This window comes from Lontra canadensis, unplaced genomic scaffold (assembly GCF_010015895.1).
Source record: "Lontra canadensis isolate GAN:19392208 unplaced genomic scaffold, GSC_riverotter_1.0 scaffold14, whole genome shotgun sequence".
Lineage (NCBI taxonomy): Eukaryota > Metazoa > Chordata > Mammalia > Carnivora > Mustelidae > Lontra > Lontra canadensis.
The window spans coordinates 2,930,914-2,948,303 of NW_022631008.1; the positions used below are offsets into that span (position 1 = coordinate 2,930,914).

General features: G+C 38.2%; 1 protein-coding gene across 4 annotated transcripts in view; it reads left to right on the forward strand.

Moving 5' to 3' along the window:
* Positions 1 to 137: 137 nt before the first annotated feature.
* LOC116868053 (cytochrome b5 reductase 4) overlaps positions 138 to 17,390 on the forward strand; it is an 80,357-nt gene continuing 63,104 nt past the window's right edge. For all 4 annotated transcript variants that reach the window (XM_032858042.1, XM_032858043.1, XM_032858046.1 and 1 more), the window contains exon 1: positions 138 to 309. In XM_032858042.1, the coding sequence (XP_032713933.1) occupies positions 183 to 309 (127 nt within the window). In that variant the 5' untranslated portion in view covers positions 138 to 182. The remainder of the gene's footprint in view (positions 310 to 17,390) is intronic.

The window sequence follows — 17,390 nt, forward strand, 5'->3', positions numbered from 1 at the left end:
AAAAAAAAAACTGTAGAATTGTTAGATTTGAGTTTTCTTATCTTTTTGAATGAGAGTAAGAGAAATGATGCAGTCCACAGAGAAGCAGCAGGTGGGGCAGGGGGAAGCAGCTGACTCAAAGAAGCCACATTGAATTCTTCCCTGTTCTTTTTTAGGTCCCTCTAAAACAGGGCAGAAGTCTTATGGATTGGATTCGCCTCACCAAAAGTGGAAAGGATCTAACGGGATTAAAAGGCAGGTTAATTGAAGTAACCGAAGAAGAACTTAAAAAACACAACAAGAAAGATGATTGTTGGATATGCATAAGAGGTATGTGGTATTTATTATGTACTGCAAAAAGTTTTGGCTGGGCTTTCCAGTTGTAATGCCATATGACTTCATGATCCTATTATTTGTTGATAAGATTCACAATTAGATAACGAAAATATGCCTTGGGATGCCTGGGTGGCTCAGTTGGTTGGGCGGCTGCCTTCGGCTCGGGTCATGATCCCAGGGTCCTGGGATCGAGTTCCGCGTCGGGCTCCTTGCTCTGCAGGGAGCCTGCTTCTCCCTCTACCACTCTGTCTGCCTGTGCTCACTCTCTCTCTCTCTGACAAATAAATAAATAAAATCTTTAAAAAAAAATATGCCTTAAACTGGGCCATAAAGTATGTAATTCTGAATTTCGACAGTATTTCATTCTTAGGTACCTGTTTACATAGCCTACCGGCACTCGTACTCCCTTAGCAAGAAAGCAAGTGCTTGCCAGGCAGTTATTCAGTAACACTAGTTTGTATACAATCACGTCCCACCTTAGTGCCTCGTGACAGAATCATTTTGAATGGGAGAAATTGTTCTGCCAGAAAAAATGTCTCTGAGAATCGAAAGTAAATCAGAAAGCCTGTGTGTAAGCCAAATTTTAAGTTCTTGCATGAAACCATTTTTATTATTTAATGTAAGTTTCTTAGCGTATTAATTACCTGATTTTTGTAGCCCATAGCAAAGTACAAGCACCAAACTAGAAATGAGTGGATTGGAGAGAGTGAGCAGAGAGATAGGAGAGTAGCTGATAAAAGCAGACCTCATGGTAATCAGCAGCCTCGCATCTCACATGGGAACAAAGGCAATGAAGGGCATGGGAATGTACAGTGGGCTTCTGTAGCAATGTCATTGAGTCATCCAGACATGGTTAAATATGCCACGGTCTTTAAAGTGTCAGTCCTTCACTGGTGTTACACAATTGTAATTTTATTATTGTATAATTATGGTATGTTGTCAGTTATCCTGATTACACTGTGACCTGTATGAGGGTAGAGACCATGTCATGGCAGTAAGACTGTTCTGTCCTTGGTGGCTGGCGCATAGAGGTTATCGATATGTGTTGTTTTTGAATGAATTTGCTTAACATTTTAAAGAAGTTTTGGTACTTAAAGAGGTTGTGTGGTTGTCGTAGTAGATTGGAAAGATGGAAAGGTATCAGTAGGTACTATTAGTTTGCTAGGAATGCCCAAACAAAACAGCACAAACTAGGTGGCTTAAACCACAGAAAATTACCTCCCCACCATTCTGGAGGCTAAAGTCTGAGATCAAGGTGCTTTTTTCACAAGGCTGTGAAAAGAAGAATGTCTGTGTCTCTCACCTAGCTTCTGCTGGTTTGCTGCCAATATTTGAAGTTGTTTGGCTTGTAGTAGCAACACCCGTCTGCCTTCAACTTCACATTGCATTCTCCCTGTATACTTGTCTGGGTCCAAATTTCCTATTTTTATACAGACCCCAGTCATATTTAATTAAGACCCTACCCTACTCAAGAATGACCTCATCTAATTATATCTGCATTGACCTATATCCAAATAGGGTCACGTTCTGAAGTACTTGGGGGTAGGACTTCAGCATATGAATTTGGAGGGTACGCAGTTCAACTCATAAAAGACACAGAGTGTGAAATTTTTTTCAGTGGCAAAGGGGGTGGATTCTTCAGCAGGTGATGACATAGCTTGTTCTAAGATAGAAGAACAGCTGCTCAACTCCCCAAAGTTTGTCAGAGAAATACAGCTGTGGATAGTATTCATAACTTGGAATGAGGATTCTGCTAGATGCAAAAAACTCCTTTGCCATTTTATTTATTTATGTAATTAAAAAAATTATTTGAGAGAAAGAGAGAGCATGTGTATGTGTGTGCCTCAGAGGGGGGAGGGACAGATGGAGAGGGAGAGAGACAGATTCACCATTGAGCTTGGAGCCTGACATGGGGCTCCATCTCCTGACTCTGAGATCATGACCTTAGCCAAAATCAAGAGTCAAGCACTTAACTGACTGAGCCACCCAGGCCCCCTTCCTTTTGCCATTCCATAGGGTTTTGAATACCCTTCTTGCTCTTTCTCCATACTGCCCATTTGTTTTACCAGGTGTAAGTATCTGATAGAAAATGACCGCCACACTTTGCCTGAGTGTTTTCTGCTAGGTTGGGTGAGGTGGAGGTCAGTGTCCAGAAGAGTCTCTCAGCTGGTCCAGGCTTAGGCATGTGAATTCTGTTTCTACAGTAGGAATCCACTTCTCCAGAAAACTCACTTATGTGAACCCTTTGGTCTTAGTGATGTTAGATAAATGAGGTATTGATATAACGCAGTCATACTTTATTATTCATTTGGTGTATTGATAGACATAAGGGACTAGTGTGCTGTGTTTGGAAAGTAATACGTACACTGCTCCCAGTTATATGTTTCCTATAAGGATTGAATATATGGCACCTCTTCTGGTAAGGTTGTTTATTAGAAGATAAAATTTGTTTAAAGTCTCTGTTATTCTGTTAGTAATAAGGCTTTTTTTCCACTTTGCAAAAAGTTAAGTGTCTTCTTTTTCCCCCTTTTTTGATGAGTTCAGTTTATATCATCAAGAAATACTCAATTTACGTGGTGCTCTTTAAGCTTCCCCTCTAATAGGAGAGGATAATGACTGATGGGTGGACACATCTGAGAGTACCATAAGAAGCTATAAAGAAAGTGACATCAGATTGGAAGGAGGGAAATGTGTGGGTTAGGAAAAACAGAGACAATGTTTGGTAGCGATAGCTTAGAAGCTGTGGACAGGTTTTCATCAGAAAATAAGGAGGAAGAACATCAAAGTGGAGGGAAAATCCTAACCTACAGACACAGAAAAGCTTGAGATATGTTCTAGAACTTGGGTTAATTGTTGGACAGTTATAAAGAAGACTAGAAAGGTGAGCTAGGTCAGATTGAAAAGGATCTTGGAAGCCAGGCTGAGAAATATGTCCTTAATTTACATGGCAGTATGAGCTCTAGAAGGTATATGACTATGGGGACAATGTGAAAGGGTTTGCCCTAGAAACATTAGTCTTGTGGTGGGTATGGTGAATTAAATGGGACAAAAAGCATTTAGCTCATTACAAAAGTTCAGGTGGTATTGGGGGAACCAGGATGTTGACAAAGACAATGGAAAGTAGGATGAATGTGAAGCAAAAAGATTAAACAGATTACTGCTAATTTCTAAGACATAATTTAAATCATAATTTAAAGTAAGCATATGACTAAATGTTATTATCTTTTTCTTATTGTTCTAGTTTAAAATATAAATGATGTCTTCTTAAAAGGGGAATGTATGCCAAATTTAGCTTCAAAGGTCAGAGATAATATTTGGGCCCAAGTTTTAATCAAAGCTGTATCATAGGGAAACATGGTATCATGGTATCATTTTTCCCTTCTTGATAAAATATTAAATTCCTCATTTGTCTGACAATTGCCCCATATTTAGATCGCTTCCAATTTCAGCTGATTGGATTAGGGTAGACACAGTTTTTTCTAAGAGATCTTAGACAATATACATTTGGGTGTGGGTTTTTATGGCTAATATTATGGAGATTATTTTCTTTTCTTGAGTATATACCAGTATTTATGCACATGTTCAGGTGTGTTGAGTCCAGTTATATTCCTAAAAATAATAGTGCGTAAATAACACTTGGCTGGCAGCAGACTGTAAAATGTAAACTAAAATGAGAGCACTGGTTTAGAGTGATCTGCAAGGCAGTGTATGGGATTTCCAGTTCGTTCAGTTAATCACCATTTTCTGTGAAGTATGTAATTACTGTAATGCAGTAAGAAGGAACTGGAATGTTGAGGGAATAGATAGGAGTGATAATGCTTTTTTAAAAATCTTGTTGAATTTACCATTAAGGCATACTTTTGTGGTTTCCTCCGTTATTGCTGTTTCTTTCTCGAGAACTAAAGGTGACTTACAAATGTGCGAAACTGTGAGCAAACATCTGAATCACTCATCTGTGACAGCTCTGTAGAGCTTAGATCAGACTTTGTTTCCCCTGTAGTGTATTTTATTGCAGGATGTAGTCAGTGTGGGTAATGATATATTGTTATGAAATCATTTTTTGGCAGCATGGTATATGGCCTTTGATCTCCGTGAGCATGAGAGTGAGTGCAGCCGGATACAGTCATTTGAATGAATGGTATTAAGAAAAATTTGATTATGGTCAGTAGACTGGGTTGGGCTCTGTGCTCAGTGGGGAGTCTGCTCGAGATCTTTCCCTCTCCCTCTGCCCCTCCCCCCACTGGCACGCGCACACACACACACACACACACACGTGCACACGCACACACACACATGCGCGCGCATGTTTGTGCCCTCTCTCTCTCTCTCTCTCTCAAATAAATAAGTAAAATCTTTAAACAATTTATTAGATTAAGTTACTCATAAGGGATTTAGTGGATTTCATTTATAACTTAGAAATTAACATGCTTTGATTTCTCCTAATGCTGATTATCATATCCTAGTAAATTAAAGAGGCCTGCTTGAGATCACTGTAAAAGTGACTTCAAATGGGTCCATACTTTTGTGTTTCATTACTATTTAGAATATCTTGGGGCACCTGGGTAGCTCAGTTGGTTGAGTGACCAGCTCTTGATTTCAGTTCAGGTCATAATCTCAGGGTCCTGGGATCGAACCCTGCCTCTGTTCTATGTGGGGTATGGAGCCTACTTGGGATTCTTTCTTCCTCCCCCTCCACCCCTCCCCACCATGCTCGCTTGCTCGCTCTCTCTCTCTCTCTCTTAAAGAAAAATAAAAAAGAGGGACACGTGGGTGGCTCAGTTGGTTAAGAGTCTGCCTTCAGCTCAGGTCATGATCCTAGGGTCCTGGATCGAGCCTCAGCAGGGAGCCTGCTTCTCCCTCTCCCTCTGCCCTTCCCCCAACTTGTGTTTTCTCTGGCTCACTCTGCTCTCTCTCTCAAATAAATAAAAAATCTTAAAAAAAAAAAAAAAAGAAAATCTTGGTAAATTGATTCTGAGAAATATTTTGTCCTATTATATTTCTAGTCCAGCTTCCTAGATTTCTAGATACATTTACAGTAAACATTTTTAAATTTTACATTGTAGGATGGTAGTGTGAATTTATGTACATATAGTCAATTCTCATTATTCGTGAATTCCAAATTTACAAATTTACCTGCTCGCTAAAATTGCTTTGTAACCCCAGAAATCAATACTCACAGTGTTTTCATAATTATCTGCAGACATGAGCAGCAAGGGGAAAATGTGTTTGGCCCTTCCTACTTGAGGTTGCATAAGGAGATGCTCTGCCTTCCTGTTTCTACTCTCATACTGTAAAGATGTGTCTTTTTCAAGGTCTGTTTAGCGCCATGTTTTTCATATTTTGTGTTTTTTGTTGATGTTTTTGGTTTAAAGAGCCCGCCAAATATAGTGCTAAAGACTGTGCTGTGCCTCAAAGAGAAAATATGTATGTTAAAGAAGCTTTGTTCCGGCATGAGTTCAGTGCTGTTGGCTGTGAATTAAATGTTCGTGAAGCTACAATACATATTGACTAAGGTGTCTTTAAACAGAAATACACCTTGAGCACCACGGTTATGTATCATTTGACAAAAATGTGACCAGAGGCGTGCAGGAACCTAACACTGCCTTTTTTCCTCCAAGGAGCAGTGGTTCAGTGTTTGCTAATTCAGTGTTCACAGTGACTTCGTAGAATGTAACTGCCAAGAAAAAAGAGAACCAACTAGGCTGTTTTTTGTTTTGTTTTTTTTTAATTTATACTCCAGAAATAAAATAAGTTTTATACTTTTGGGGTTAGATTCAAGTCTGCCAAGAACAGAGCTGATTTTTCCAACAGTAGGCTCTTTTCCTGAAGTCTCCTGAGCTCCTTGCTTCACTTTTATTTTGAGAAAGTACAATATTATTTGTCTCTAGCAGAGAAACTTTTTTCTTCTAAGAACAGCTTTTCAAATTTGGGCTGACCTTTTAATTTAAATGCAGTGTATTATCACAACTGTACAGAGCATATCTGAGCAGTAACGTACTTACTATTACAGGTAGCTCAGTCTTCTGTACGCAGTCCTCATTACTTCTGGACAGCAGATTGCCAAACACCTCTCTTCTGCTATTGCTTGCTTGCTTAGGAAATCCAAATCAACATTTTTTTACAGCTACATTTCCTGTTACTCATTTCTAATCTGATCCATAATTTTCATGTTGTCTGTTCTCCCCTATGAAATGCAAGTAATCTCATCCTTGTCCATTTTAATCATTCTGTCCTGCTGACATCAAAGACGATTTGCTTTCTTTATCTCCTAAGCTGTCAGTCTTTTCCTTGCTTTTGTTTTTGTTTTTCAGTTTTCTTCTTTCCATCCCTCCCTTTCATCCACTAAAAATTCAGTAGTGGAAGAAAACTGGTGGTCTCGGGGCCTCGTCTGACCCACAAGGGTTTTTGTTTGCTTGACACAGCAGTTTACAAACTTCAGCCAATGTTTTGAAGTTTTTTCCTCTGTGGGAATGTTTTTGATAATAAATTTAATTTTAAAAAGAGATATAGGGCCATTCAAATTTTCTGTTGTTCTTATGTCAATTGTTATATTATGTTTTTTCAGTGAATTTGTTCATTGTAATTCTAGTTATTGACCATATTGACATAAAGTTGTTTACAACGTTCCCTTATGACATCTTTTGTGTCTTTAGGTTCTGTAGAGATAAACCCTTTTACAGTCCGGATATTGCTAATGCGGGCTTCTCTTTTTCTTTTTTTTAAGACCAGTCTTACTAGAAGTTTATCAATTTTATTAACTTTTGGTTTTGATTTTCTTTGTTGGTTGCCCATTTTCTATTTCATTAATTTTTACTCCTATCATAATTAGGAATATGGTTATTTTAAGACTCTTTTTCCTGCCGTATTGGCATCTATATATTTACAGAGATAACTTGCAGTTACTCTTGTTGTGTTCTTGTTGAATTACCTGAGTCTAAGCTTTTATGCTTAAACCATTACAGTATACTTTCTCTGGTTTTATTATATTTAACTCTGGATTGAATCCTGATTTAGCATTTGTGTGTTGCTCACTTTGAGTGCCGTATGTAAATTAATTCATTAAGAAATTACCATGAGGTGCCTATTACTTGTATTTCTTTTTTATGTTAATTAACAGTCAAATAGGATATCCTTCTGGGACAGTTTTTATTTCTAGTAATTTAATGAAGCATAGCTTTTGCTTTTTTTGTTACCTGTGTGTGGTTGTCATCCATAAAAAAAATAGAGAAGATAGTTTTGAACTTTTGCTCAATCTTGGCTCCCTCATTTAATCAATATTTCTCATCATGCACTCTATGAAGCTCTGGGGACAACATGGAAATATAAAACAGAGATGACTTTTGATTTTAGGGAATTTATAATGTGGTGGGGAGCACAAAGCATTAATCAAGTCTGACAAGGATTGTGAAGGAGATGTACACTGTGCCGACTGATGACTACAGAAGATAGAGCTGAGATCTGAAAACTAAATGAGAGTTAACTAGGCAAAGAGGAATGGGAACGGCACTTGGGGGCTGTGGGAAGGAGCCTGTCAAAGACTGGGTGGTGTGATCTTGTGAGAGAGAGATCACATACACACATGTGGGAGTTCACCTTGAATAGAAGGTGCTTAAAGTTAGTGATGTCTGCTGTCTTTGTTCTCTCCTTTGTATTGGAAAGACACACTTTTTTTTTTTTAAAGACTGTATTTATTTATTAGAGAGAGAAAGAGAGCATGAGCAGGGTTAGGGCCAGAGGGAGAGGGAAAAACAGACTCCCCACGGAGCAGGGAGCCCGATGTGTGGCTTGACCTGAGCCAAAGATGGATGCTTAACCCACTGAGTCTCCCACGATCCCAAGACACACTCTTTTCAAAGATCCCACTCTTTCTAAGACCATTTTCCTTCCTAGGGCTCATCTCCATGTGCTCTTATCAGCCCTCTCCAGCCTCCTCATGACTTTGGGCAGTTGTCTGTCTAGCACTATTTAACACCCTTTACTTTTTTGCTTTCTTTCTGCCAACAGCTTCTTCCTTTAATCTCTTCATGACATTGCCCTCTCGGGCTGTGTTTCATTACTTGAGCTTTCTTCTTTAGCATTTGGTGTTGGACTTCTGTGAGAACATCTATAAATTTTTGGCCATTTTTAGTATTTCTCCTATTTAAATTGAATTTGGGAATACTAATATACTGCTTCTCACCCTGCCCCTAGCTTCCAGCAGAGGGCATGGCTCCTGGTTTAGTGTTCAGTAAATGTACCTTGAAGCATTTGTGTATTTTGATATGTGTAGGAGTTTTAAACCATGGTATGGTTGTAATTATTTCACAAAGTAGTAACCAGTTGAAAAAACTTGATATTTAATGTTTCTAGATTATTGGCCCCTGGAGTTCCTTAATCAGTTTGAAACTTTGTTATTTCTGGATCGTTTTCTTATATAGATTCATGTTCCATTATTGAGTTTTGAGCCTGATTTTAAAATGTGTCAGTATTTCCATTAAACTCCTTTTTATAGTTTCTGTCTCTGTGATGAAATTTTCCTTGTTAAATGTCATCCACATTTTCTACTAGACTTTTTAAAAGATATTAATTATAGTTATTTTAACATCCCTGTGTAATAGTTCTAACATATACAACACCTTAAAGTCTGATTGTGTTGCTGTTTCTCTCTCTCTCTCTCTCTTTTTTTTTTTTTTTAAGATTTTATTTATTTATCTGACAGACAGAGATCACAAGTAGGCAGAGAGGGAGGCAGAGAGAGAGGGGGGAGCAGGCTCCCTGCTGAGCAGAGAGCCCAATGTGGGGCTCAATCCCAGGACCCTGGGATCATGACCTAAGCCAAAGACAGAGGCTTTAACCCACAGAGCCACCCAGGCGCCCCTGTTTTTCTCTCTTGACAATGGGTTCTTGTCTTTTTTTTTTTTTTTTCCCCAGTGTGACTTGTAATGTCTGATTGAATGTCCCACATTGCATAATGTGCACAGTAGAACCTGAGGTATTTACACTTAGAAACGAGTACACTTTTTCTGGCGGACAATTCAATTGAGTCAGTCTGGGTAGCAGTTGAGCTGGTTAGGGGGTTTATAGTTGCCATTGTTACCATCAGCATACCACAGACTTCAAATTCCTCCCAGAGCACATTGCTGCTAGACTTGTTTGTTGTGTGGGTCCTGCAGTGGTAGGACTTTCTCCTTGTTCCTATTGCACTCTTAGCCAACAGCCTGCCTGACTGTGTAGGGGCGGCTTCCTCCGTGCTCCTGGATGATCTTGCTTGTTACTTGGTGTAAGACTTGTGGTTGAGATAGAAGGGTTTGTGCAATTTTCTTATTTGAACTTCCAGCTCAGGTGGGTTCTATGCACTTGAGCCCCAGAGACTGAACTCTTTTCAGTGCTTGTGTCAGTTCCCTAGTGGACATTCTCTTCTGCCTCATCCTCAGCACAAGATCTAGAATGCAGACAGGTTTTTTGCCTCTGCCCAACCTACCCCTCTCCTGACAGTGGAGCTTTGCCTTCTATCAGTAGGGTTGGAGGGGGAGGACAGGGCAGAGGGAGAAGGCTGTAAGCAATTGCCCTGCCTCCCTTCCAGCGCTAGAAGTCCTCCATTTTGTATCAGCCCAGAGACCCGAGCACCGGAGGCTTTGGGTACCTCCCCCAGTGTTTATCTTGCATTTGCCTAGTGTCAGACCAGAGCACAGGGGGATGTGTTGTTTCCTTCCCTTTCCAGCAGCAGCTAACTTCTTCCTGGTATCAGTGTAGGAACTCAAGGATGAGAGGCTTTACTGTACCTTCCCAGCAAATGGATAACTTTTGCTGCATGCGGGGTTTCATTCTGAAGCATGGGTGAATTTCTTGCTTCTGCCCCACCAGTAGCTGATAATTTGGGCAGTCCAAAAGAGTATATTGACTTCTTGGTACTCCTGCTCTACCCGCAAATCTTGGAGCAGGCATTATACACCAGTACCAACAGGATCATTTCTCAGACCTGCTCTGCTCGTACTTCTCTTGAGCATCTCTCATGAGGTGGAAAAGTATGAAAAAGAAATTTGTGAGTGGGTGGGTACAGAATCCCGTTTCTGAGGCCTTCAGGTTTCTAAAATAGCATCAGTGCACATTTGGCCTTTAAAGAGTGTGATAAAATTTCAGTTGTTTTATAGCAATGTCTCTTTTTCCTGTGCTCTATCAAATAAAACAACTCATGTGTCCCATCTCCTCAGACCGGCTTATCATTCTGGATTTTAGATTATTTGTTGCCTTATGACCTTTTATGCTCCATTCCTTGATGGGCTCAAAAACTTATGGTTTTTATGGATTGTCTGGCTTTTTCTTTTTTTCTTTTTTTTTTTTAAGATTTTATTTATTTATTTGAGAGAGAGAACCAGAGAGAGCACAAGCAGAGAGCAGAGGCAGAGGGAGAGGGACAAGCAGACTCCCCAGTGACCGCAGAGCCCGATGCGGAACTCAAGGTGGGGCTCATCCTGGGATCTGAGATTATGACCTGAGCCAAAGTCAGATGCTTAACCAACTGAGCTACTCAAGCACTCCTGGTTTTGCTTTTGGTTAAAGGTAGGAACACATTTTTCTTGATATAATCTTTGCACCTGACTTATTTTGGAAAATAAGAAATAATCCAAAACACAAGGACGTATCTGCTCCCCTTCCACCCAAGTAATTAACAGCAGTGCAGTCAAGGGCTGGTTGGTAGCTGTCGGAGGTAGACCTAAGGCATAGGCAGACAGAGGGAAATGATCTCATGGAATAGGGAAAACTAATTTTTAGAGAGAGGGTGTCTTGTTTAATATTGACATAAACTGTAAATTGACCCTAAGTGTATAGTAAATGTGGCTATTGCTAATGATGTTTGGTCATTGTTCTTCCTAGGAGAGGTTTGTGAATTTTTTTCAAAATATTTAGAGTGTAATTGATCCCTCAGACTGTTTGTTGGTTAATTTTTAATGCTTTTATTGATCAATTTCCTTTTAAATCAATTTCGTAGTTAAATGTCAGGGCTGTTTTTTGTGATATGAATGTCGCATAAGATTATCTTTGATAATTATGCCCTGTTGATGTTCTGAAGTGTATAGAGGACTTTATCACATCCTATTTAAATTTTCCCATGCAGACTGAGGCATTCAGTTCCGATTGTCTTAGCTCTTTTGTCAATTGGACTCACCATCACTGAAATTGTTTGGTGGAGTTAGAAGCTCCAAGTTATATTCAGGACAGTTGTTACCTCTCTCTTTTCTAGTTTCTGTGAGGCAGTGCTGGTCTCATTTTTCATATTTCTTTTTCTTTTTAAAATTGTACACCAGAGGTCCACAATTTAAGTTGCTTAGATACTAATCTTAATTTTAGAGGGCTTTTCTTTAAACGTCTGTCCTTTTATTTTGAGAGTGATGAACCAGAGAGCTAAATGGAAGTTCCACGTGTGTGGGCAGAAGTCTTTTATGCATGGGTTTGGCTGCACTGGCAGGTGTCCCCAACCGACTGTATGCAAGCAGTCTTTTGGGCTGGAATTCCCTCCCCCACCCCCAGTCATCTGCAGGTAAGTGTTCTGAAGGTTATCTGGGATGGAAGCTGCTGGGATGGTGGTGGTAGGATGTGGATCTTAATGTTGTGACTTTTGCTTCTGGTTTTTAGTTCAAACCTCTCGCCTACTCCCAAGCGTGTTTCCTTCGGTGTAATGTTTCTTTGGTTCATCCTCTCTAAAGAATAAATGTAACCTTCTTGCAGGGTAGGGAAGGGGCTGCTTGCTTGGTATTTAGGATAGGGAAGGCAATATTAGGCTTGTATTGCGGCTTCTATTGAATTCAAGATCTTCCTGCCCCCTAACCTGGAATCCCTGATTCTTACACTTGGGGGTGGGGGGAGTGTTCTATTGCACACATTGGCTTTTATAGATTCCCCTCCACCTTACACAGGCTTTATTTTCACCTTTCTTCATTCTGCTAAGTATATTATCACTCATCCATTTGGCTTCAGGCTTCCAAAACCTTATTGCAGTCATAGCCTCTTCTGCTTTCTGTGTCTTTTTGGTTTTAAGTGTTATCTATCCTTTCCAGTCATTTTAGAAGCTTTTCAGGAGTGTAAGAGAAAAAGGAATGCTTTTAATCATGAAATCCTAAGGTATTCTACTATACAACACCTAGCTAGGTACAGTATTAGCTCAAGTAAACTGGTTAAAGTTAAGGATATATATATAGATATCCCTAGAACAATCATTTTAAAAATAATGAGAGGAGGTATAGCAAAAAAGTCAATAGATAAAATGAAATGCTAAAAAAATACTTTGTTAACCCCAAAGAAGGCAGGGATAGAGGTATAGAGACACAGATAGAAAACTTGGAAGAAGAAAAAGAAAATTTGAGGGTAAGGATGACGACTGATAAAATGGTAGCTCTAAATTCAGCCACATCAGTAATTAAGCATTAATGGAACAGTCATTTGAATTGAAAGATAGAAATTGTGTGTTCATGTGTATCAAGACCTAACTACATGATGGCTAGAAGGGATACACTGTATTTATTTGTTTTGTTTGTTTATTTTGCAGCATTTTATATAATTATTTGTCTTTGGTTTCCCATTCCCAGTCAAAACATTGGTTTCCAAAATTACTTAGGTCAATTCTTTTTCTTTCTTTCTTTCTTTTTTTTTAATTAAAGTGTAATTACATACAATGTTACATTGTTTCAGATATATAATATAATGATTCAGCAGTTCTGTGTATTACTTAGTGCTCAACGCTATATGTGTACTCTTAATCCCCCTTATCTATCACCCATCCTCCAACCCACCTCCTCTCTGGCAACCACCAGTTAATTCTCGTATTTAAGAGTCAGGGGTTTTTTGCCTCCTTTTTTCTTTGTTAATTTGATTTGTTTCTTAAATTCCAAGTATTAGTGAAATCATCTGGTATTTGTCTGATTTATTTCACTTCTCATAATACTCTCTAGGTTCATCCATGTTGTTGCAAGTGGCAAGATCTCATTCTTTTTTTTTTTTATGGCTGATTTGCCAATGTGTGTATGTACCACGTCTTATTCATTCATCAATTGATGAACTCTAATGCTGCTTTCGTATCTTGGCTATTTAAATAATGTTGTAATAAGCGTAAGGGTGCATGTATCTTTTCAAATTAGTGTTTTTGTTTTCTTTGGGTAAACACCCAATAGTGGAATTACTGGATTATATGGTATTCCTACTTTTAATTTTTTTTTGAGGAACCTTCCTAGTGTTTTCCAGAGTGGCTACACCAATTGGTATTCCCACCAACAGTACATGAGGGTTCCTTTTTCTTACATCCTTGCCAACACTTGTTATTTCTTGTGTTTTTTATTTTAGCCATTCTGACCAGTATGAGATTCTTTCTTTCTTTCTTTTTTAAAATTTTTTTTAGGTGATTTCTTATTGTAGTTTTGCTTTGCGTTTTTCTAATGATGAGTGATGTTGAGCATGTTTTCACGTGTCTGTTGGCCATTTGTATGTCTTTGTAGAAATGTCTATTTAGATGCTCTGTAGAAAGGATACATTTTAAATATAAATACACAGAGAGGTTGAAAGTATATGTGTAGGAAAATGTATACTATCTAGACAGTAAGTCTAACAAGGTTGGCCTATATTAATATTGGTTAAAGTATACTTCCAAAGACAAAGAATGTTACTAGAGATAAAAACATTTCGTAACGTTAAGAGTTCATTATGAAGACTGTTTATGCTTTATAACAAAGCTGCAAAATATATGAAGCAAACATTGATAGTATTGAAAAGTAGAATTAAAATCCACAGTTATTGTTGCATATTTTAACACCCTCTCTCAGCAGTTGATAGAACTAGATAAATATCAGTAGACTTAAAATTAAAATACTGTGCTATTTCTTTAGTGAACACAAGATGGCAAGGTGGTCACAGTACTTGCAAAAATGGATCTCTACATTTGAATACAGAGAAATAGTGCTACGACTTTATTATGTGAACATACCTTTTTCCTTCATTGACTTTAGAGCCAACAAAATCAACAGTGGTTCAGCACTTAATCTTATACACTTGTGGAAGAAAGATTTTAAAAAAGGCTGATGACATCTTATCTTGTTAGTATTACCACAAAAATGTTGTGGCCTTGGACCACCCACCAAAAGACTTTTAAGCTCCCTTAGGAAGCTCTGGATCATGCTTTGAGACTCTCTGATGTAAAATAGAACAAAGAAAATGTCAAATTATCCGTGGGGGTGTTACCTCGAACCATGGGGATATAGTTTAGTCCCTATCAGCGGGCTATTACGGTTCACATGTGGTTACCTATCCTGAAAAATTGTGGGAGCCTCGTCTGGGAGATAGATTAATAGGTATAATTGTCACTTGAGGCTTACATTGTGATGTTAGATGTGGGGCTGGGGTTAAGAATGAGTTGGAGCTTGTTGCAATCCAGTTGTTAGTTCAGTTATCTGAGATAAGTGATTCAGGTTCTGTAGGTGGGAAAAGACTTTTTCTGTCTATGGGAAGTTGGAGTGGTGACTAGAAAAGAGTGCTCTGAAATTGGAAGCTTCCCACATTGCTGCTGAGAATAGAAAACATTCTGGCAGTTCATCAAAAAGTTAAACATAAATTGTATATGACCCAGCAGTTTTACTCCTATGTATATACTCAAAAGAAATAAAAATATGTGTCCACACAAAAATGTATACATGAATGTTCATAGCAGCATTATTCATAATAACCCCAAAGTGGAAACAACTTAAATGTCAATGAACAGAGGAACAGGTAGACAAAGTGGGCTCTATCCATACATGGAATATTATTCAGCCATAAGAAAGAATGAGGTATGGACACATGCTACAACATGGATGAACCTTGAAAATCTTATACTAAGTGAAAGAAGACAAACAAAAGACCCTATATTGTCTGCTTCCATTTATATGAAATGCCCCAAATTTGCAAGTCTCAAAAGACAGAATGTACATTTGTGGTAATGCAGGGCCGGGAAGGCTGCTAGGAATGCTGCCTGAAGAAGGTTTCTGCATATTGTTAAATCATATCATCTGTTGCGTGGTCAGTGACCCCTATATAGGGACTCATGTTCAACACAATATCAATGTCAAAAACTCAAAGGGCTTTCTCCTTTTTAAAGAAGTAAGGAGTCTCCTTTTGTTTGTTTGTTTCTTTTTAATAATTTTTAAGATCAGGCAATGCAACAAGTATTACTAGTGTCTCTTTTTAACCTTGGCTTCTAGGAAGTTCAGGATGACATTTAATGCTCAATCGTAGTAACACTGTTAGTTGGGTTAGGTGACTAATATATTTTCTTTTACACATTTTGTTGTGGCTTTTCTACATTTTTACACACAAATATTTCATTGTGTGTAACAGCTAGAGTTTAAGTTACAATCAATATAAAAAATTTATGTGAAGAACTAGGGGCAGCATTTACCAAGAAGGAAGAGTTCTCTATGTGAAAAATGGCAACATTAGTTTTTAGGTATAAAAATGATATTGATCCTTAAACTACTAGTCTTTAAATAAGCAGTGAGCTCCTAGACACTGGTACTATTCAAGCAGATGCTGAACAATGGTCTATCTGTAGATCTTATAGAGGTAAGTCCTATATTGGATCAGAAATCAGACTCAAAATTACCTTTAGAGCTCTCCCAATCTTGAGACTCTTTCATTCTGTGATTAAATTAGCTGTATAAGTTTCTGGTAATACAAAGCACTAAGTGGTAATTTTAAAGTGAGTAATTTTTATTCTAAGAACTTATTGGAGAGCTCAGAGTTCTAGATATGTAACACAAGAGATAATTTAGAGTGAAAATACTAGAACAGGTACTACCAGTACATTGCCTAAAGAACTCAGTGTAGCTGTTTTTCTGAATGTGTGCCTTTGGTTCTGCTGCAGCTCAGCTAGGATGAATTAGCTAGAAAATGTACTCCTGAATATTGCCAGGGCATTTAAAAAGTGATGTCTTTTAAACCTTAGAGTAGATGTTCTTAATAAAACTGTTGTATTTTAATTTTAATAAGTTCTTTTTTATCTTTTTTTTTTTCAGTTACACTGAGAGATACTTGACATGTAACACTTTATAAGTTTAGGGTATACAACATTGTGGTTAGTATGTCTGTATATTTTGAAATTAACTTGCTCTTCTTAACAGTACTCAGTCAATCCTTGTTATCTACTCCTGGTTAGAGTTTTAAAAACAAAATACAAAACAAAAAATAAAATATCAGATTAGGTGGGTAAGATGGATGGATGGGTGGGTCGGAAGGTGGGTGGATAGGTAGATCGATTGATCGGTCAGTAGATGTTCTCCCTAACTCCTCCTCTGCAACTGAAGGTGACCCATGTAAATGATCTAAAAGCACCGGTTGGTCTGTGACCAGAGGATCGTGGTCATAGCAGTTTTGTGCCATTCAAGGTTGGTGTTTTATGAATATCTTCCTGCCCATTTTTGTTCTTAATGTCATTATTAAGGATTTAGGTTGTGCAGAATTTATTAATAGCCTAGCTTTAAGTTGAGATTATGCCTGTGGGTCCTTAAACACGATGTATTTTTATTTAATGGGAAGTCGGTTCTATAAATCTGCCATACTTGAGCAACTAGAGCTACAGGAAGAAGTTAATTGTGTCATCACAAAATTTAGGAAGTTGCAAGCAAAATTAGTTTTGAAAACCAGGTGGTAAGAATCCATAGGGGGCTAGAGGCTTATATGTAAGAAATTACTGCCTAAAAACCAAGTATAGTACAAATAGAATACAACTAAGCATGAAAGAAAATCATAAAGTTAGATTCTTTGCATTTGTTTTCTTCTGCCACATTGAAGTTTTAGTGTTAGGAAATGCTTTTGAAAAGGGAAAAGGAAGGAGATAAGATAGAGGAAGAAAAAAAGAGAAGAAAGAGCCCTCTGCACCAGAGGAAAAACATCAGTTGCATTTTGGGAGCTCCGTCTCGTAATAAACAGTTACAAACACTGCCAAGTGTGGTTGGCTCTAATATTCCTTGGACTGAGACACTAACATTCTCAATTCCTTACAGTGAGGGATTTTATAGGCATTCCTAGATTTGTCCATTTGAATAGCATGGAAGCTGTTCAGGTCTGGAGTGAGAATA